The sequence below is a fragment of the Trichinella spiralis genome, assembly GCF_000181795.1.
Source record: "Trichinella spiralis strain ISS 195 chromosome Unknown Scfld1085, whole genome shotgun sequence".
NCBI lineage: Eukaryota > Metazoa > Nematoda > Enoplea > Trichinellida > Trichinellidae > Trichinella > Trichinella spiralis.
The window spans coordinates 359373-381880 of record NW_003528024.1 but is presented as its reverse complement, the minus strand read 5'-3'; the positions used below and the strand labels follow the sequence as shown (position 1 = coordinate 381880).

The 22508-nt window shown below is 30.1% G+C and overlaps 3 protein-coding genes across 3 annotated transcripts; 2 read left to right on the top strand and 1 right to left on the bottom strand.

Annotated features, from left to right (window-relative positions):
* The first annotated feature begins 2658 nt into the window (after nucleotides 1-2658).
* Tsp_10898 (putative small GTP-binding protein domain protein) lies at nucleotides 2659-5064 on the top strand. The gene is made up of 9 exons (XM_003370241.1): nucleotides 2659-2722; nucleotides 3582-3626; nucleotides 3697-3732; nucleotides 3824-3948; nucleotides 4011-4091; nucleotides 4147-4220; nucleotides 4660-4821; nucleotides 4880-4961; nucleotides 5008-5064. Exons 1-9 carry the CDS (start codon nucleotides 2659-2661, stop codon nucleotides 5062-5064), a joined length of 726 nt encoding a protein of 241 aa, XP_003370289.1.
* Nucleotides 5065-6133: 1069 nt separating this feature from the next.
* Nucleotides 6134-9833, bottom strand: Tsp_10897 (BTB And C- Kelch superfamily). The gene is made up of 7 exons (XM_003370240.1): nucleotides 9715-9833; nucleotides 8692-8776; nucleotides 7242-7340; nucleotides 6925-7136; nucleotides 6619-6874; nucleotides 6319-6536; nucleotides 6134-6254 (listed from the first exon to the last, which is right to left on the bottom strand). Exons 1-7 carry the CDS (start codon nucleotides 9831-9833, stop codon nucleotides 6134-6136), a joined length of 1110 nt encoding a protein of 369 aa, XP_003370288.1.
* A 6106-nt stretch (nucleotides 9834-15939) lies between these two features.
* Nucleotides 15940-17070, top strand: Tsp_10896 (7 transmembrane receptor (rhodopsin family)). Its single transcript, XM_003370239.1, has one exon. It carries the CDS (start codon nucleotides 15940-15942, stop codon nucleotides 17068-17070), a length of 1131 nt encoding a protein of 376 aa, XP_003370287.1.
* Nucleotides 17071-22508: the final 5438 nt, after the last annotated feature.

Below are 22508 nucleotides of genomic sequence, written 5' to 3'. Positions count from 1 at the left end.
TAAATCCATTTCTCCATTTTGTTTATGATAATTTTCAAAGATTAAGAGAAATATTCCACAGCAGTGCAACAAAACCCGCTAACATCAAAGAAATTGTAAAGACAACCGACGACATGAATTTTGAATTCATGTCAAAATGTATTTATTTCATCAGTGACGTGCCGTTTCATATTTTCTTCACTGAAGTTTCTGCTTCACCATTTATTTCTGTATATACATTTAATTATACAGTTAGAGCTTAGAGAAAAAAAACTATATACATATATATTATGATTTCTTATCAACAATCTCTGTAAGATGTTCCATTTCACGTTTTCACGGGGTATCACCTGAGGTATCTTTTCGAACATTTTCACAGTTTATTTACTAAATAAAAATAAACGCACTGCTCAATTAATCAGACTATTACATTTCATTGCCATCATAAATTACAGGGTAATTATTTAATGATCTTGATTATTTAAAACGGTTAAAAAATTACAGAATTAATTCAATTTATGTGATATGATTTATTGATGAAGTTCGTGAATTCGTACGTGTAACTAGGAATAACACTGCTGCTTGAATATTTTAAACATTTATTTCAATAACAGCTCGAATAGTGTGATTATAAATAAAATGTTCAATTTATCTGCTTTTTTGCAAGTAATAATGAAATGTGCACAATCAGTTCAACAAACAGGATAATTTTGCAGATCCATGGATTATTGTGGTGTTTTCAACTTTCAAATTATGAAATATCATTGTGATAATAGTCTTATTGTTGAACACATAAATCATCAAAATAACGCACCAGATGATGGAAAAATGAATTTCATGTTATCTTATTTACAACATTTCAACACTGTACCATAAATTGCTTGATTTGTAGTTCATCAAGGTAAAATCTCTAAGAAAAGTATAAAATTTTAGGCCAGATGACTGCTGTACCACACTAATCAATACAAATGCCAAACGTTGACTTCGTTTTATGGTCAAAGTGTCGCAAATAATATTGAAGCTCAATTTTGTAATTTACATAAATAATACTGTCATAATAACTCCCAGATCAAGAGTTGTGATTTTTATTGTTTTGCTATTTGTAAGTTGTGCATTTTGAAATTATCTCTGCGAACTCTCAATAATATTGATTTTAATGAAAATCGAATTCAATGATTCCTATCTATTATAACGAAACTCGTTGAAAATAAAAAACAATAATTTAAAGTGCCACAGTAAATACTTGTCAACTTTAATTAAAATTATTATCAAATTTTTTGCTCTTTCTTCAACAAAATGTTTCAAAATTCTCTTTCACAATTATTTAAATTATTTAATTTATTAAAAAAAACAATACTAATAAATAATAATGAAGTGGGATTGTTACTATGCAAAATAAGAGCAAATGAAATGCATTTGTTTTGGAAGAAGTAGAATATGTTTAAAACTCAACTGTAGTTAGCTCTTCGAAGCTGTCGAAGTTAGCATTACTCTTATCATATAATAAACTTATTAAAAAAATAATATAAAACATTATTTGTCAGAATGATTTTTCTTGCACAGAAGAATTGCATGTTTGCTTAGAAAATACTCGCATAAGTGATGTGATTTTAAAGAACACTACAATTGTACCGCACTTTTATGGAAAATATTATTAATTGTGTAAAAGCAAAACAATATAACAAACACATTGCTTTATTTTCATTTATTTAATTTGTTTATGTTATTCATATTCACGGAAGAGTGGTGGATTAAAACGCAGAAAATACAAGTTATGCAAAATTAAGAAACACTTCCAAAAAAAACGATTAGATTTCACCAGAGCTTTTTTTCTTTGCTTTTTGTATTTATATTTTCGTTTCGCAAGCACAACCGTAAATAACCATAAAAATATAAAAATGAGCATCATTCAAATGCAATTTTCAAAATATCAAGTGTAAAAGGAAAACGTTTTTTCTCATATAAATGCCTAATTTGAAAACGAATATTTTCAATTATTCAAGCAACTGCTATTATAATTTATAATCCATTACTTTTTTGTCATATACATTATCACATGCAGCGTACTGCAATTACAATTTAAAAAATAACCGCCTTAAAATTAGAATAATTTGTTGTCTCCAAATAAGTAAAATTTGATGAATAAATACAATGCACAGAGAATAATACCAAATTGCATGTTCAATGAAATGAATGCAGGCACGGTGAAAGCAGAGCTTCAAGCTTGCAAAACTTTTTTTTTGCTTGAACTTGATGCATTGCAAAATGCTTTTTTTGATCAAAATGATTATTTTTGCAGATTATATTAATTATTTCGAATTAAAGAAGATAAATGAAAAAGTTTACGTTACCGTAGAATAGTGAGGGTTGAAAAAATGAATGCACAAAAGAAAATGAAATCAATTGCGAAACAAAACTTGATCAAGAAATAAAAAGAGAAAACAAAATCAATTCGGCTAGAAACTTGTACATCTTTCGGGTCAAGGCTGCATTTCTTGTTTTGCTCATTTACTTATGGCGCCTCTTTGTCGGATAAATTTTTGTAGACAATATATTGTCTTCTATTTTTAGCTGCAGTCATGCAAAGCTATTTGAATATGTAGTTTATGCAAAGCCTGAGCCACAAGTCGGCAGCATCAGTAGCAGGCTTAAAATTAACATTTTCATACTTTTGATAAAATGTTGAACGATTATTTGCTTAGCTTTCTACCTGGACACACTGACATTGTAACCAAAACAAGCAGTGCAACTTAAATTTATCAATTAAAATTTTATTCTAATTCTACTTGATTTCCTCTTCATTACAGTATCCTAACCTAGTATTGACAAAATTAAAACGTTTCACTGTATTGTTTTGTAAATGCGATTTTTTTCTGTGCTGCTCTTTACTGATTTGTGAAAGATTTGCCTAAAGACTCAACTCAACTGATTATCAACGTGAGTTATTATGAACAGTTTCATTTTGAAGTGTTGGTTGGTATTAGTCATCATTGCTGCTGCAATTTACCACATTATCTAAATAATTAATTGCTTTTTTATTGTTTAGTTTCTTTTATTTATTGTACTTTTAAGATTTCATGCATAATGTGTGTATATTTTGCTTTTAAATTATAAACTAGATTTATTTTTCAAATAATGATTAAGTTACATGAGATTCTTTTTTTGCTTTTTTTTGCAAGTGCTGTCTGTAATTTTTGTATGTAATTTTACTGATTAAATTTTGTTATTTGCATTTGCATTTTCTTTTTCTTTCCTTGCATTTGTTTGGCCGGCAAAATGTTGCTTTGTTATTGTGTTATGTAATAAGTCATGTTGAAGAATCAATAGGAAAGCTGTGAATGATTTAAACAAACTTGTCTCCTTTTTATAACTTGTGACATCTAATTAATCAGGAGGCATTGGTGACTTTTTTTTATTATTGCAGTCTGCATACTGTGATAATATTTGGCACTGATTTTGCAATTTGAATTTGAAAATTCTATATACATTTTGAAATGAATGATTCATACATAACTTTTTTATATCGACATATTGTTGTATTATGACGTATTATTGTTTAATGATATTATGATTGATAGAATTTAAATTTTAAAAATTCAAAGAACAGGAGGAAATTAGCATTACAAATGAGAACGGTTACTTGACTGGTTAGATAAGTTTTCGGCAAATTTTAATTCTTTGCTGTTTATTTGAATCATAAGATCTTTTTAATTTGAGACGTGGTTGAAAATTTTTTGCCATTTCCCCCTCTAGGTGAGTGTTGTGTTATGGGTATTGCTTTTTGAATTTTCATTTCCAAAATTTGTTAATTTGCAGCCATTTTATTATAGGAAACTAATTGCAGCCATGTTAGCTTTAATCAACCGAATTTTGGATTGGTTCAAAAGCTTGTTTTGGAAAGAAGAAATGGAACTGACATTGGTTGGCTTACAGAATTCAGGCAAGACGACCTTTGTCAATGTTATAGCGGTATATTGTAAATGTGATGTTTTTTGATAATTTTTGTAATAAATTTGGAATTTTTGTTTTAGAGTGGTCAGTTCACTGAAGACATGATTCCTACTGTTGGCTTCAACATGAGAAAAATTACTAAAGGCAATGTAACAATCAAGGTATTTTTGTATGTTCGGATTTTCTTATTCAGTTTTATTGAGTATTTTATTTCAGCTTTGGGATATTGGCGGACAACCAAGATTTCGATCCATGTGGGAACGCTACTGCCGCAGCGTGAATGCAATTGTGTAAGTTTTTGCATCTATATTTGTAGATCCATAATTAGATTTCAGTTGAGAATGATTTTGCTGTGTTTGTGTTGCTTTACAGTGTATGCATGAAGCGCAATAGTTCTTCAAAAGGTTTAAGTTGACTGAAGGTTTCACTTCCACATTTAAGACATTACTTGGCGTAAATGGAATTTGCATATGAAATATTGTTCTTGCGTCTGATGTATTTGTGCATTTTCGAAATTTTAACAGCACAGTTTTCTTTCACAAATGATATAACTTGCACCGCAGTTGCATGTTTCCAAAGCTGCTAGCAAATGAAACAAACATATGTTTGCTGCACGAATGTGCGATTTATCATTTGACATTTGTTATTTGTTTATGAGAATGTGGATTGATTTGTAGTTCAAGGTGGCTTAATTTGTAAGTCTTGTTTTATATTTTTGGGTCGTTGCAGATATATGGTCGACGCGGCTGATCATGAAAAGTTGGATGCGGCGCAAAATGAATTACATCAACTGTTAGACAAACCGCACATTGAAGGCATTCCTGTTTTGGTTCTTGGAAATAAGCGTGATTTGCCTAATGCACTAGATGAAATGCAACTTATTGAAAGACTGTAAGGATAAGGCAGCAGTTGATTAATGAATTATGATGATTTATGGGTTTTCTTTAAGTAATTTGGCGGCCATACAGAATCGCGAAATTTGTTGCTATTCTATATCTTGCAAAGAGAAAGATAATATAGGTAGTGATTTAGTATTTTGCTGAGAATCAAATAATTTTTCAGTAACGATTATTTTAGATATTACTTTGCAATGGCTTATCAAGCATTCGAAATCGCCAAGTCCGTTTTGAGTAGCTTTTCCAATTTTGAGTTTTTTATATTCAAGTCGGTTCTCGATTTTTGCATTAAAAAATGGTTTTCTTTTAGTCGTAGAAATTAATTTTTGTCATTTCTTTTACCTATAAATGTAAAATGTTTTTCTAAGTTAACTATGGATGGCTGGTGATATTTGTTCATTTCTTTGCTTCATGCATCCCACTTTATGATTCCTTTCTTTTATTGTAAACGGTGTGTAACCTTTTGGATATTATCTTTACTCTTCGTATTCATTAATTGTAAAAAGAATAAATATATATACGCTTCAATATACTTAAGCTGACATTGTTTTGTAATTTATAGTCATGATGTAAGTTTTATGTAATGTAAAATTTATGATGGAGGAAAGTGTTAGACCTTGTCGAAAGAACAAAGATTACAGTTTTATTGGAAAATCAAATTATATTCCATTGAAAATTGCATTTGCATTCGCAAATTGATTTTCGTTTACTTCAAAATGTCTCTGTTAAATTTTTGCTGTACAGTATGACTTTATGAGTTGCAAGTTCAAATTGAAAACGCAGCTGTTAAACAATGGAAATTAATATCACATTTTTGTCACTTTGACTTAATGGACATTGGGTTCTGTGTAAAATTAGAGGTTGATAGTTTGCTTTTAATAATACATTTCAGTGTTGTATCCAAATTCATTTTTGCTATTATAAAGTTGCACGATAGATGAATTCTTTTATTTCATAAGTAATGTGAAGTAGCTAATTTCTGTGAAAATATGACGTGCAGATTAATTAAATTTTCATTATTTATGTCTGACATAATTATTTTCAATGATTTATTTATGCATATGAAGTTGCTTGGAAGATTGATAAGAAATAAACTTCGAAAGATGATTTAATTTTCCTACTCACCCTTTCAAGGAAATGAAATCTTTTACTTTTGTTGAAATTATTTTATTTAGGCACTTCAATATTTTAAGTTGCAGTGTATTATTATAATCACAGTGCGATTGAGAATAGAATTGGCATTTTTTCAGTGTAAGTTCTTGCTTTCGATGCGAGTATTCACTAAAATATTGGAACAGTATATCGGGTTATTCTATAGGACGAAGCGTAAGCTGCAGAACCATAGTATCGTTGATTAGCAGTGGTGAGTTTTCCATTAATACTTCATCAACGGCCACTCTTTTCTCTAGTTCTAAATCTGATCCATACCTGCCAACAGTAATTCAAATAAATAAACAGAAGTCACATTATTAAAAAGAAAAATAAATGTCACCTGGATTTGGAGAAGATTTTTTTCCCAACGATAGATCTAAGTATCATTTTGTCATTTACAATTGAAAGCATGTACTCCACTGCTCTGGACTGGTCTAACATAACGCTAGATACAAGAACGCATTTGAATTCATCACAATTTCCAGAAACACCTTTTGGATGTAACTTCAGTTCCCAATCCCATGGTTGTGGAGGTAATGTGCTTCCACAAGTGTTAGCCTGTAATAGAAGTGCAAAGTATTATTGACTTTGAACATAAAAAGAGAAAAATGAAAACGTGTTAGACGGTGATGTTGCTTACTTTAAAAGAAATTTCTGAATATCGTGGCAGTGAAGAGAAATCGGCAATGACGAATCTCTTGTCCCATCGTAAACGGGTATAATTTCGTAGTAGAAATTGACTTCCACAAAATTCCCTACTCGCAGCTCTGCTGATCAACGGCAATGCTCTGTATTTGTAAGACATCATTAAGTAGGGTTGAAAGTATTTCGCATGCTGCTCAACAAAGGGAAGCTTTTCTACTTGATTCAGTTCATCAGCTGTCATCATAGGAAATCTAAATATTAAATAAATGAATAAAATTGTGTAAATTGATCTCTTATTGACCTGATATTGGGCAGCACAGCACCAAGAATACGTTCCACTGAGACAGAGGTCCGCTTTTCAGATTGAATCAAATTTTGAATCCAACGAAATACGGCCAACCAAATTTCATATTCACTGGCTACGGTTAATTCTGAGGTTCGCAAAAATTCATTCATCTGGTCTTTGTCTAATAATAGCCATTCTTTTTCCCATTCCTGGCCAGATATAATGTCCTGGAATTGTGTGGCCAAGCGGTCCACGCAAGTTTTCACCAAAGCCTTAGCACATATTTGTAGACTAAGTTAAATACAGCTACTGCGATGAGGCAATTGGCTAACCTGATGAAAGCACTTCGTTCCATACTGGAACCAAACATGAAAAACCTCCTTCAACGTCAGCTGAGGAATTATTCTGCTTATAACAAAATTTAAGCAAACCTACAAAAACAGAATTTGAATATTTCAAATTCAAATCTGCCTCCCTCTCTCTCTCTCCCTCTCTTCTCTCTCTTTCAACCCCTCCCCCTGTTTTGAACAGTGCGATATTCATTTACTTTTCGTAAATTGACAACATTGTATTTATCAGCCAACGTCAAAACGGCCAGCGAATCTTCTGCCCGCAGTTTGATATGATTGCAATAGAGGAAGCGCAGAAATATGCCGAACACTTCCACACATTCTCGATCCTCTATCAATTCGATCTCAATCTAAACACACACACACACGCATACACACATACAAATGAAAAACATTTGTATTTCATATTTCTTTTATTTAATTTCTTTCTTTCTTTTTTTATTAAAATATTTCTTCAGCTATAGAGAAATTAATATTGAAAAGACAATCAACATCCGATAACGTGATTGCTAGTTTGGTTTGTAAAAAAATTTGCTTTTCATTCGAGGAAGAAGTAAAGTGAAAAGAAATAAATTAATGAAATTCAGAAAATGCATTCCCCGCTTTAATCAGTTAATTTCAATTCAATTATGAACTAACTAATTGAAAGAATTGCAAAATGCAGCAAATGCATTTATCAAATGATTATTTATTTATCACAGTTTGCAATTTTTCTATTCAACGCCGACGTGAACCGTCATCCTATAAAATTGGCACAACTGAACGAACAGATTCATTGCATTTAAGTAAATAAAGCTACATTATTCAAATTTCCTTCTTATCTTTTGAGCAAATAAATCTTCACACAATAAAGCGATCATTTCATTCAACCAATTGGCTAACCACAAATAGCTATCTATGATCAACTGGTCAACTTTCACGGTTGCGTCAAAATTATTGTAAGTAAACGTTTCATTATTATTATTATTATTATTATTATTATTATAGTTGTTTTCGTATTTATTACCTGTACTTTATGAATATATTTTCAAATGACAATGATTTGGCTTGTTCTTTTTTTGCTCATCTTTCAGTATTGCGTAACACATACATACTGACCTCAGTTGTTCTTCTTTGATACGCGAACGCGTCATGTTAGTGATTACAAGTGGTTTGAACCCTCTTACTTACACTACATAATTATAGCATTACAAATTAGCATAACAATTTACGATGAAATGAAACTGGAACCTCTGAATAAATCTATCTATATTTGTATATTAAATTGTTTACAATTTGTAAATGGAAATGATAAATGAAAGAAGTCATACATCATATTAATCATTAGATGAACAGTTTAACAATTAAATCAATATATCATGTTGGATAAAATTTGAGAAAATGACAAATGAGCGGTTTCAACAAAATGTAATAATCAATAAGAGAAGCTCACCATTCCATCTCCACACCATTCTTTGCTTATCATGCGCTCAAAGACATCGCTACTTCTGGCCAGTACAATTTTATGTGTTCGAAATCTAAAAATTTTTTCTCAAACAGGTATATGCATATATATACAAATATATATATATATATATCTATGTATATCCTAAAACTATCTGAACAATAAAACTATGTTTAATGAATTTTCAACTCTTAGAAAGATAAGAAAAAATACAAGTATATAAATAACAGCAAGATGTTCATTTTGAAACGTGTAAGTCGCTTTTTTATTCTGATTTTAAACAACATAAAAATCGAATAAAATATTCTTTTGTCAGTAGATTATTATTGAAAACTAGCAAAGATATGTAAAAGTCTGTCAGAGAAATATAGATGGCCATGGAAATGTTCAATTATGGAGTGTTAAATGTTTAATTGAACTGACACAGATGTGCACTTTTGAAAATGTTCGCAGTTTATTTTAAGCAAATTGGTAAAATCAAAAAACAAGACTACCTTCCAAAATGACCAGTTCTTGTAAAAGTTTGTGAATGGGAAAAGAATTTACACTTTTAAAAAGTAAATTTCTTTTCTTTTCTCCACTCTTTGGTAAAAACAAAAAACGTATCAAAAATTAGTTCTTCATTTTCTTTTTTATTACCTTTCCCTGTAAGGGAGGAAATTACTGTAATTTTTGCGAATGAATTGTAAAAGGTAAAAATTAAAAAAAAGAAACAACAACAACAATAAAATTTATTTTCACGACAATATTGAACAGTAATTGAATGTTGATGTAGGGAAAGTTGAAGTTTTTTGATTTCACTTTCTGCTTTTGAAAATTTTCACATGAAATGATTGATTATAATCCCTGTGGAAATGATGTTGAAAATAGTCGAACAAATGGTGTGAAATGGGAAATTACAACAGATTATTTTTTAATTTAAAAAAAATAAAATAATCAGGTTGTATTTTTTTGAAATGGAAAATTTTTGTTGCATAAAATTGACGTTGACAAATTTATTTTGTAACGTACCTCAATTCATCAACCAAAAGTGTGATGTCACTGCACTGCTTGCTGTTGAAAAAGCGTTCATAATCGGCTAGTGCTTCTCGGTCGTCGCCGTAACAATCCACCCCGCTATCCGTGTTCATGTATATTGTATGTTGTTCACTTTTGTCGCACTACAGTCTTGTACAAAGTTGCACTAGCAGAGCGCAAAGCATAAATGGACAAAACAGAGAATAGCTGAAAGGTGAACAATTGAAAATTAAAAATGTCAACTTGAGTATATATATATAGTGAAGTTGGAAGGGAAAAAAATTGAGATTTAAGAAGAAAGCAGCATCGAAGGAAGCGGTCGGTCGATGCAGAGAATAAAATGGTAACAACTAATTTATTAAATAACGACCAGCTTGTTGCTTGTCATTGCAGCTTTAGCTTCAACAATTTCAACTTCAACCAGCTATGACTCACCGCAGTAGCTGCTACTAGTTTAATAGTTGCAGTGGTGTTTGTCGAAGCGATTGCTGAACCAGAGTTTGACAGGCAATTTGTCTTTTGTCGATTTTTTTTCTCTTCACAGAAATCTTTTTTCGCTTCAGGTGATAACTAGTCATCAGCTTGTTGAAGGTAGATCATTGAATGACGATTTGAAAAGTTGTAAATAGTACACAGTGCCACACCGATCGATGATTGCTTCTAGTCTGGTTTGACCAATCTGTCAGTTAAAATATACATATATATATAATGTTGTGAACACTCACGATGAGAACAGCTGCAAGCCTACAACAATAACTGGAATTTCAAAAGAATAATTTTCATCCGTTTCTCCAAAGCGAAATATTGAAAATTGAACATACTGAAAATAGTTTCTTTCAATAAAAAGGCAAAACAAAAAGAATCACTTTCCTATTCACTTTTCGAACTTGGTTATCAATTTTGAAAAAAAACAATACAGTAGCACTATAATAAACGTCAAGTAAATTGACCTGTTGAAATTGTTTGATAATTTATTTTTCTTGAAAATTAAAACAAAAAAGCTGTTTAAAATTAAAAAAAATTTCATATAACCTTGGAATAAGTTTCTTAATCATTTTCAATTAGATCAGTGAAAATTTTTTTGGAGCGTAAAAATTGAGATGAAAAAAATCAAATGCAGGTTAATGAGAGGAAATAAATTTACAAACGAGTAAATAAATGTAGTTTTTAGTTTCTTGTGGAGTTTTTTTTTCACAAATTTTTAATTATCGAATATTTTCAATTTTTATTATTTTGCTCATCATTTCGAGATCTATGTTGATATTATAAATTTATTTTTCTTTTAAATTTCTTGTTTTACAAAATTTAATGTCAAGCATCAATAATAATACTTTTGTAATAATGCGTTCTTTATCACAGCTAACGGAAATTGAAGCAATAGACGTTTTTCTTTTGAAAGTGAACTTCAAAAAGTACTGCTTTGGTGATGTTGAACGAGCATTTATGCTCAAATTGTTGCTGCATTTGTTAACTTACTGAATGTGCAATGCAATTAATTTCAAAGCATGAAATGCATTCTTAAATTGCAAATTGATGAATATAAATTTTTTCAATATACTTCTGCCAGTAAGCAAAAAACTTTTTAGTTGATTTTCACTTGATTTCTTACTTGACATTACATATTTCCATTCATCAATATTATCATCAACATTATGACAAATCAGAAGCTGTCATGATGATAAAAATTTCAGATGATAGATGATTTTCAAATATGTGAATATCGGTGATAAATTTTCGATATGAATTTATCTTCAATTTTGAAAACTGAAAATAACTAACTGTGCGTGCACTTTTGTGCTGGAATGTTTCAAATAAGTTATCATATGTCAAATAAAAAATAATCGACAAAGTTTATTTTCACTCTGTTTACCAGTGAAATATAAGATTAGATATTTTTATCATGCTACTTTGAGATTTAATTTTCAACATGACATGTTCATTGTATAAAAAGACCGTTGATCATTTCCAGTCAGGTGGAAAAGCACTTAATCAAGATTTACTTTTACGAGTAAATAATTTCATGAACTCTAATTTTATAAATTACTTAATGATAATACACTTACATGTGAAGGAAAAATCTTTCTTCCTCTTGAAATGTTTTATTAAAAAAACAAATTTTTGTATTTTTTTTGAAATTTGCATTAAGCATTGGTTAGTTGCAATTTCAATGTAACTCAGCTCAAATGATTCTACGTATACTGTTGATAGGACAGTTACGTTTAGGTATTTACAAAAAATAAAAAGCATATGATGCTGAAAACCCATTGCATGAACAATCCTTAAATTTGGTATTTAATGAAAAGCTTATTTTTATGTTCAACAAAAATTATCATTTGAAAAGAATTTGAAATGCTCTTTATTTGCTTGCTCAATTTCTTAAATGCCTCGCGATGCGTTCAGAGCTGCTGTGTTGATAATCAATAAAATAATTACAAGGAAAACATTTGACTGCTGATTGCCTCAAATTAAGAATAATCAGCAGTTGGAATCAATTTTTTTTTCAAAAAATGCAATTCAAAATATTTGACTTAAAATTTAAAAATAAATTAGCCAGAAATAACTGAATAAATGTTTTTTGTTCAGTGCTGTTTTAATTTACATTCTAGATCCTTACTTGATTCAAGCAATTATGTGGAAGCTGATTTTAAAATTTAAATGAAAAAGTTCACAAACTGGCATTCTTTTTGTTGCTGTGCAGTTATTGTTTAGTTTACAACCATGAATGTTTTTTACAGTTTTTATAATCTTATCATTACCATTATTATATTCCGTCGACGTGCGAATTGAAGTTCTATATTTTCCATAAACAATATATGTATGTATATTCATATTGCAATCTTATCTTTTTCTACTTTATCATTTTACAAAAGTGTAAATAAATATGACCGTGTTAATTAAAATTAATGGGGTGTGAAAAAAATGAAACCATACAAAATTATTGAACTTATACAGCAATAGAAAGCGTGGCATGATTTGAAATATTTCTTTGCACTGAAACTTTACACCAGTGAATGAGTGAGTGCAGTGTGAATTAACTTTAAAGCATAATTGCGTTTTCTTCATTGACTATTTTAATGCTTTTTTTTCTTATTTATTCTTGCAGCTGATCATTATTTATGATCATTGGTGCAAGATGAACAAAATTTCATTCCATTATCAGCGTCATCCATTCTAATTATCATTCTTCAAATTTTCATTACTTTTCTTGAATTACTTTTAATGTTGAACCTCCAGTTGAAAGGGCACAAATGAATAGAACTCAATGATCGAAAAGCTTGCATTTTCCTGATTTCTGTTTTTACAATTTTAAACAAATCAAGTTTACAGGTGCATAGTTTATTATTATTATTATTATTATTATTATTACTATTAGCATGATTTTATTTTGCATATTTATTGTGGAGTTGAAATCGAGTAATTTCAATGTTATTTTTAATAAAAGAAAAATTCAATGTAATCAATTCTTGCTGTTCAGCATGAAATATAATTTTGAATAGTATCAAATATTATTACTATTTGACCAATGGAAATTCCTCTCCTGCTACAACAACTGCATCCTGCCAGCAAAGCCAAAAATATAAAATTGAAGCATGCTTCATTTGATAATATCATTATCCATTTATAATTTATGCACAGATATTTATTATTTTATAAATAAGTTTCCTTCATCAAAATGGAAACTGCTATAGAAAGCTATGTTATTTTTTGTTGGCTTTATTCGTCACATAGTGCTGTTGATCTCATTTGCTGATGCATTTTTTTAATGCATGATAAAATGATCATTTCAACTTTTTACAGCATTAAAATAACTTTTTAATATAGTGCTGCTTATGCAAAATTTGGATATACTCATTATGAATATGGTTTTAGGTTAGTCCTGCCACAGTCTAATAGTTGCATACGAAAGCGCAGCATTAGGCCAAACTTCTTTCATCAAGTCATGCTTTGTTGCATTTTTATAAAATATTTACACATTCTCATTTTTGACGAACATTAACGTTTAAAGCATAAAATTTTCATATCTAATGTTTGATCAACAGACTGCACTTAGAGTAAGTGACAGGTGCTGTCCATGAAAGCATGCTGGATGCAGAATTACAATACTGAAAATTTTGCAAATTGTTCATCTACGTTAGGTAAGTTGTGATTTATCTTTATACTTAAAATATGCCAACGTGCGCTGTGTAAATATTTTTAGCAAGCTATGCAGGCTATTGTCATTTTTTGATGGACTAATATTTTAATTTTTGCAGTTTTTATAGTGCACATAAAACTGAAGTCAATCGTAATATTCAATATTACATACGCAAACATTACATTACGTCAACTTTTTTTATCGATAATGATTCATTCCTTAATTTAGATGGAAGAAGTTCAGGTCATCATTTTATTTTTGAAAGAAGTCAGTCTAGATAGTGTCGCTTAACCTTTTATTATCATGTCCATTTCTGTGTGAATATTCATATTTCCAAAAAGTACGGCGATAGTGTAAATAATAATATATATAAAAAGATTATCTAGGTTTAATCAAATCAATCTGTCAGCTAATTTTGCTATTTTCTGTTGCTACTTCTTAAATGTTTTCTAAACAACTTACCATCCACCAAGGAATAGGATAAATGAGAATCGATTTTAGGATAATCTTAACCAAAATTGTATACTGTTGAAAGGTTGGCTGTTATCCTACTCATGAAACATTATATAATGTTTGCATCTTAGCATTTTTCACAGCCTTCATATGGAATGTTTTCCGCAGACATTTTGTATGGTCATAATGCATTTGAACTGCTGTTATTAAATGTTATTTTGTTCGATAAGTGCTAAGAGGGGCTTATTAGTGCAATTTTACTTTCATGACTTCTACAAAAAATTCATTAGTTGTATAAAAATCTGCAAATTTTTTTGTCATTTCAAAAATATCCTACGAATGCAATGGTTATTTGGAGTTTGCTCAGTGGCATTGTTTTAAGATTACTTTTAGCGCTAAATCTTACTAAAAAATTATTTTTGTCTTTTATGATGCTCATCCTTTTTCGTGAATGGCTTCCAGATTCTCTTTTACAAAAACAGTTGTGTTTTATTAAGTTATGTAGGTGTTTTAATTCAGAAAATCCAGACAATAAAAAATAAAAACAAATTGACGTTATGAAGCATATCATTTTAGATAATTAAAAAGCGGCTTACGTTGTCGAAAAATTTGGAAATTTTAGTCGTGTAAAATGTCATTTTACAAATTAAATAAAATAGTAATGTTGCATTATAGCAGATGTTTTACAAATATAAAATTTTGATTAAAAAAATGCTTGTTACAACAAAGCAAATTCGTAATGAAATGACAATGCTAAATAAAGTAAATATTTTTGAGCCTTGTGATTTGCATGATTAAAATTACAATATCCTCAATGAAATAAAAAAGTTCGAATTGTTAACAGCTATGTGAAATTGATTATACTTTACTTCATCATGCTTTGCGATTCATTGTTGTTTGACTGTTGTTTGTGAGTTTAAGATTTTTAACATTTCCTCAGTGACTGATATTTTCAGTGATGAACTGAAAAATGGTTGGTGTGAACAGTCTTTGTATTTTCGCTATTCATATTATCTGTATTATTATGATTAAAATTTACACTTCAATGCTGTAGGCATGGACTGTTCACAATGTCATTTATCGCATCTTTCGTTATAGGCGAGTTAATGCGCACATTACGGTATTATAAATTTCATTAATATATGTTAATTATACAAAGAAGATAATAGCGCATTTTCATAATCTATGCTTAATGTTAAATTTCCATAATTTAACAAATATCGATGAAAACATAGGAAAATCGACATCAACAGCATAAATATTGCATTTGTAAGATTTATTTGAACATCTGTGTAAACACGAAATGGCACGTACTCAACGAAAATAAGCGTTGGAAATGTGAAAGGCATTTGCTGAAAAAGACTGATGAAGAATTTTACAATAAGTAGATAAAATGAAAAGATTTTAAGAAGTTGCTTATCATTTACAATATATTAAATTATAATAGCTGTTGGATTATAAGTAAGCATCTAACATCACTTTATAGCAGCAATTAAAATTTTTACAATGTATGTATTCTCAGCTTGTGGCATTGTTGTGACTCAGTTTATCAGTTATTCGTTTATTATAGAAATAATGAAATGAAATAAAATACAAAGAAAAACGATATTAGAATAACAAGCAAATTAGAAATGGAAAAATCAGAAACTGGTCAAGATTTCCATATCGGTGCGATGTTGAAGTTCATGAACAGAACAGAAATCGATCAGGCAGATCGTCCTACTCGATTGCCTGTGGACAATATTCGTCTTACATTGATGATTCTGCTATTCATTATCGGAACTCCGGTTAATGTAATGGCGTTTGTCAGAATTAGACGATCTATGCAATGTGTCAAGACACAACTGAAGCTTTTGAAATTGCATTTAAACATTAGCGATTTGATGGTGATGCTTATTTATACAGGATCGCAAATTGTGTGGCTAATCACAGTAGAATGGCGAAGCAGCAATGCATTTTGCAAAACTTTGAAATTCTTGCATGCGTTGTGTTTTAGCATAAGTTCAAATGTGATTGTGTGCATTGCTTTGCATCGTTTCACTTCAATTTTTTTCCCATCGGCTCAGCTGACCAAAATTACATTAACATTAGCTTGGATTTTAGCTGTTGTAACTTCCATTCCTCAGTTCGCAACTTGGACTGTTTACCAACCAAAAGATACAGCCTCTTGGCATCAGTGTGTTTCTGTTTGGTTTGCAAAAGAGCATCAGCTGTACATGCAAAACTATACAGATTTTCAAAATATCATTGTCACATCTACTGCATATAGTATTTATCACGTTTTGACTGTTTTTTGGATTCCTGCTTGTCTTATTATTATATGTTATGGTGGTCTTTCGATTTTAGTTTCTAGACGAATGTTTTGCGAATGTGAGCAGTTGAACACTCAACTGTCACTTTCACAACACAGGACAGTGTCGACGTCGTTGAGCAATGCGAATTCCAGCAAGCGTCTGCTATCACGTTTAATTCCACTATCACCGACTGGGAATTCAAAAAGCTGTGAGAAGCACCAACTCAGCCATCATTGTATTATTGTGCGACGTAAAAGGAATGCAGTAAGAACTTGTTTGCTCTTGATAATTACATACGTTATCTGCTGGTTACCGTATAATGTTTTTTTTCTTTGGGGTCTGATTGATGAAAATCACTATCATAAATGGAATTCCACAGCCATTACTTTTCTCAACTACCTCATTGTAGCAAATTCAGTTATAAATCCATTTATTTATCTGCCCATACGCAAAACCATGCTCTGTTAGCTGTACATTTTGCTGTAAATACTTTTATTTGTCATGAGATTTTTGAACATTCTTTTTCTCTCTTTGAATGATACTACTACACACAGACAATCACCATGGCTTATTGAAGCTAAATGTAAAACGTGAAATATCACAAACATATTAACTACAAACTGATAATATAGAATAATGTTATCATTAGTGCAACGAACTTCTTGAAATAAAATCCACTTTAACACGTGCTATTGGAATTTGTTACTGAAGCTGAAAAGTGCGCATCATTTTAGCAAAGCACTCGCATTAAGTACGGTAAGTGCAACACTTTTGTAACGGATTAATTTTAATTTTCAACTAAATCAAACTGTTGAGCGTAATTTGAAATTGCATGTCGAAATCTTCCTCTTATTATTATCAACAGTGTCGAATATTTTTATGCAATGAATATTAATTAAATGCCGATATTTAAATTTTTCAACTGAAGTAAGTCACTGTTATTCATAATAAAAATTTTCATCACAGATAATTAATTCCATTGATCAGTTCGCTTTAGTTAGTGATTGATGACTAACAACGAAACTTATCTGTTCAAAAATGAGACTGAAATGTTCTTTTTCGTTAAAGGGTTGATTATTTTTTCTTTGAATATTACAATCGAAAGTATAGCATTATTTTTGTAGTTGAAATTCACTTGAGCTTTAGAAATAAGATATTTTATTCTTTTGCAGCGTTTTCCGTCTCATGCTTATTATCTCAGCTGTACAAATCACAATTTCTTCTCACTGTTATTCTACATTTAACTAACAGCCTACCATTGGTCTGCCGCATTCCAGGCTTAGATGCATCACTGTTGTCACGATGAGCAGTAAATCTTGGTGCACATCTTGGTTGCTTCTTATCACTGGAGGTGCATGAATTTCTCTTCACCTGTCTCTTGCCATTGATTCGTCAACTGAACCAAACATGAATTACTGATTATCTATCAAACTTTGCAGCTTATTTTATACATCCATGCTCTTCGGTTAGGATCGAGGTACAACGTTTTCTATATTTTCTGCTTACTTGTTTTTGTCTGACTAAAAGTGTTCATAATTTTTGAACTCTTTCCGACGGAGCGTATTGTCCCTTTAAACATTCAGAAGTTTGCATTTAAGAAGAAACGGTAAGCATTTTCATGCTGTGATTGGAATTATTATATATCAAACGTCAAAATTACAAAACATAGTTTAAATTGTACATGAACTGACAATCATATTAATTATATTGCATAAAAATAAATTGACATAAATGACAATTTTTAGAAAAGTTGTGCAATGTAAGAATGAATATAAACAAAGCGGTGTGTATACAGGTATATTTTTAAAACATATAACTGCCGCTATTTAGCTTGATATTTAATTTAAATGTATCTTGATTTTGCATATATGAGCGTAGGCTAGTTTAACACAAATATAGAGTAGTCAATTGCAAATAAAAATTAGGTTATGTTATTGCCTAACAGAAATTTTATTTTTGCATATATATCTTTGATTATTGTTTCTATTGATGCCCGTTTAATTTAGTTGTTCCCTTGATACTATACTGAGTGGCTGCTGCATTCCTTTTCTTTCCCTTTGTGGCATGGAATTTCACTGCACGCATTTGGCATTTATTTCATTTGGGAAACATTTGGCGTGTTAAACAATTTTTTATGCAATTATTTTTTGCTTATATGCAGATGTTCTTCAGTTGGTTTAAACGATTACAAATTGAATAAGGTAAAGTAAAATGTGAATTTAATCAGTATGCATTAAAATTGAAATTTTAAATTATAAAATCAGTTCATGATAATAATAGCTATGAAATGACTAATAATTTGAAGTGGCACAAGACATACAATAAAATTAGTTGTGTCATTTATCTTGCAGGATCTAACATGAGAAACGTCTAACACGTTGACAGTTACTAGAAGATAAATGACATTTAAAACGTCTGTCGGACGCGGAAGGAGAGATATGGTAAATATGAAATGCTTATGAAAATGATATTGTATAACTTGCCATAACTGGATGTAAATGACAATCAGAGATTATCAGAGAATAAGACGTATAATATTTCTTCATTTTTTTAAAATGAAATGTTGCAAAATAATTAACTTTTGTTTTAGATGGAAACTGATTTTTACCAGACGTTAGCAGTTGTTGAAGCACACCATTTCAAAGCAGTTTCAATGTAGAACAATTACTCATGGTAAATTTTCAACCTCTTCACATCAGCGCAAGCGTTTCAACCTTTAGAATAAGCATAAGAATATGAAAAATATTAATTATTACTAAACTAACGGAATCTCAGTGAAAGTAGCAGTGTAAAATCAGGAGCGAGCAGTCATCTACAAATTACTTAACTTTAGCTATAATATATTAAATAGAAATATAAACACTGATACTAACTCAAGGAAGTTTTATGTTAATTTGGTGAAATAAATTTGAATATTAACAATATTTTCCATAATTATATGTGAAATGTAAATGTAGCGTACATTATGTAAAATTTTTACACTACTGCAAATTGAAAATTAGTTCATTTGACCTGAAGTAAAGTATTTTGCTATTGGCATAATTTACTTAGTACTACTTTACTAATTTCCAATTTCATTGTCAGTTGTTCAATGTATCGTCATGACGGCACGTACTAACCTTCAATTCTCTCTTTCAGTTATCATCAACGATTGAAAGCTACGCTATGGTATGTTATTCGCGATATCTATCCAGCATGCTTCCTTACATAACTTGGGAAAAAAAATTTCTGTTTTCATTTGCATAAATTTATTAACATGATAACTGGAATTGAATGATTGCTTTCTTTTTTTCATTATATATCGTTAGAGATAATTTGATTTTAGATATTCCATTCATGCAATCTATTGAAGGAAACAAACAGCTAATAAGTATACAATTTTTATATACTCACGTTAAAAAGAAAAGTCACTTTCAAATGTAGATGATTTGAACATTGAAATGTATGTTATCAAGAACAAAAGAATCATATGAAGGACAAGCTAACGGTGTGCGACAACCTTATTGGCATTTTCAACGATAAAGGCTAACGGAAACCTTTATATAAGATACGGTATTTTTTGTTTATTTTATTTTAATTTGTTGAAAGTAAATTAAGAAGTTAATAAATTAACAGAAACAGAAGATAAATTGCAACAATGAGAAGGGATCTATTTTGATAAGTAGCTTTATACGGTATCTGGGCAATTGGTTAAAATAGAGCTGAGAAAAGATAACGAATGCGTAATTTATTGACACTGAATAATACCGTATTTATATAATTTTAAATTTAACTTCCAAGTAATTGAAAGATTTGTCAGTAATTTCTTTAAGATGCTCTTAAAGGATAACTGATTTTAATTTTTTCCTCGACTGGACATTTTTAGAAAAAAGGAAATCGAATTATCTGAAATATAGCACAGCGATTAAGCTAAGTGAAATAACGCTGCGTGAGGGTTATTTTTCTGATATGCAAATTATTTTTTCATGAAATGCTTATGTTATCAGAAACAGAGCGCTTGTTGCTGGATTGTAGTAGAGCTAGATGACCTGCGTTAAGTGTCTTTTATTTGAAATAGTTATCGGCTAACGGTGATCGGCGACTGAACAGTGAGACCATTACATGTTTAACTTCTAATAGTAAAGTTCATTTGCATAATGCATCTCTGAAATTTCCACACTGTCTCATTCATGTCCACCTACTCATTCTATGGCCATGGGATAGCGTGGTGAAAGTTCAACATCATTCGGTAAAATATAAGTTTTTAATAGAACTGATTTTCTATGCATACTATTTATATACCTTCACTAATAGTTGGTGTTGAAATTAATGTGATTTTCTGTTATTATACTTTTTATTGTGAATATTAAGTTCTAAAGGCTCTTGTTTTTTTGCTTTTGCTTTAAATGATTTTCTTCATGGTGTACATGTTCTCTAGGAAAATAAATTTTTTTGATCAGATATTTACGGCTTTAATACTTTTTTTATGAAATTTATTTTCAGATATATTCCCATGTTTACGACTTGGTTTCAACAATTCAAAATTACAGTAAGTAAGGAATTACTAATCTTTTCAATTATTTGAAGAAAATGTTGTTATTTTTAATGATTTTGAGATGCGCTGATTATATATGATAACTTTTATATTATAGATTATCGATCATCATTTTTATTCGACCAAACATTTTACTTAAATTGTTAATTAATAAGCTGATCACAAAGAAATGCCGTTCTCTCTTCATTTCTTCATCAGAATAGTCACAGCATCACGTGATAAACTTTAATCAAGATCATCTACGGTTAATAGGTAAATATTGTTTCAATAATAGGTCTATTTTATGCATGCTATTTACATGACTCACAAAATGAAACTAACGGTTTGAAATAATGGGGTATTTCGTTATCATTTTTCTTATTTATATCATCACACGTTAAATTTCAGATGCTCTCAGTTTCCTCATATTCATAATAAGATGTCAACAAAGCTTGAAACTCTCTCATTCGTACGGTAAGTGTTAATAATTTTTATAGCATGCTCTGGTTTCCAGAGTCTAGAATATTACAATTAGAATGAATTAGCAGAATTTCTGCTAAATATTGCAAACATATTTTAGTTGAATTTCAAATAAAAAAAGATGGAAAACAACTGAGAAAGTGAAGAAAATTAGAAAATTATGCTCATACGTCCACCAAGCTAATCTTCTGCAACTATGGCATTTATGAAAATTATTGAATGGATAGTGATTTGATGCTGAACAACCGTTCAAAAGGTAAGCGTTTTATGTTTTTACTATGCATATTCTGTTGTTACAATTTAGTAGAATAATAGAATTTTTCATAGATTGCGGTACGGAAAAAATTGTTACATTAAAAGATGTGACGTATGAAGCACTGCTGAGCTTCCATGATGAAAGTAAGGAATTTCAAGATGATTTCTGAATAGAATGTAAAGAAATTGAAATTTTAGTCAACAAAGTCAACCACGTTTGTTCTGAAGATCATTCGTCACCATTGTTTCAGAAGAAATTATACAGACGGTTGGCGGTAAACGATAAAAGGTAAGTAATTTCTTAATACATGTTTATTGAATTGCGGAACAATTTGAGCGTTCTGAGGAACTCTAGTTGTGGAGAAATGACGTGAAGAACATAAGTAAGTGAGGATTACAGGAGTTTGAGAATTGCAGGTAGGTATGAGAATCACAGGTAAGTGAAAGGAGGTATGAGGATTGCAGGTAAGTATGATGATTACAGGTAAGTATGAAAATCACAGGTAAGTGAAAAGGAGTAGGTAGGAAGATTGTAGGTAAGTATGAGGGATTACAGGTAAGTACGAAAATCACAGGTAAGTGAAAGGGAGTAGGTATGAAGATTGGTAAATGGAAGGAGAAGTAATGGAAATTGCAGGTAAGTATGAGAATCTTNNGT

Coding starts and splice junctions, on each gene's coding strand:
- Tsp_10898 (XM_003370241.1), top strand. CDS start 2,659: ATGTTGAACGATTATTTGCTTAGCTTTCTACCTGGACACACTGACATT. Junction 3,733..3,823: donor TTTGCCATTTCCCCCTCTAG/GTGAGTGTTGTG, acceptor AACTAATTGCAG/CCATGTTAGCTTTAATCAAC. Junction 3,949..4,010: donor CCTTTGTCAATGTTATAGCG/GTATATTGTAAA, acceptor TTTTTGTTTTAG/AGTGGTCAGTTCACTGAAGA.
- Tsp_10896 (XM_003370239.1), top strand. CDS start 15,940: ATGGAAAAATCAGAAACTGGTCAAGATTTCCATATCGGTGCGATGTTG.
- Tsp_10897 (XM_003370240.1), bottom strand. CDS start 9,833: ATGAACACGGATAGCGGGGTGGATTGTTACGGCGACGACCGAGAAGCA. Junction 7,137..7,241: donor GAACGAAGTGCTTTCATCAG/GTTAGCCAATTG, acceptor ACACAATTCCAG/GACATTATATCTGGCCAGGA. Junction 6,255..6,318: donor AAAATCTTCTCCAAATCCAG/GTGACATTTATT, acceptor TACTGTTGGCAG/GTATGGATCAGATTTAGAAC.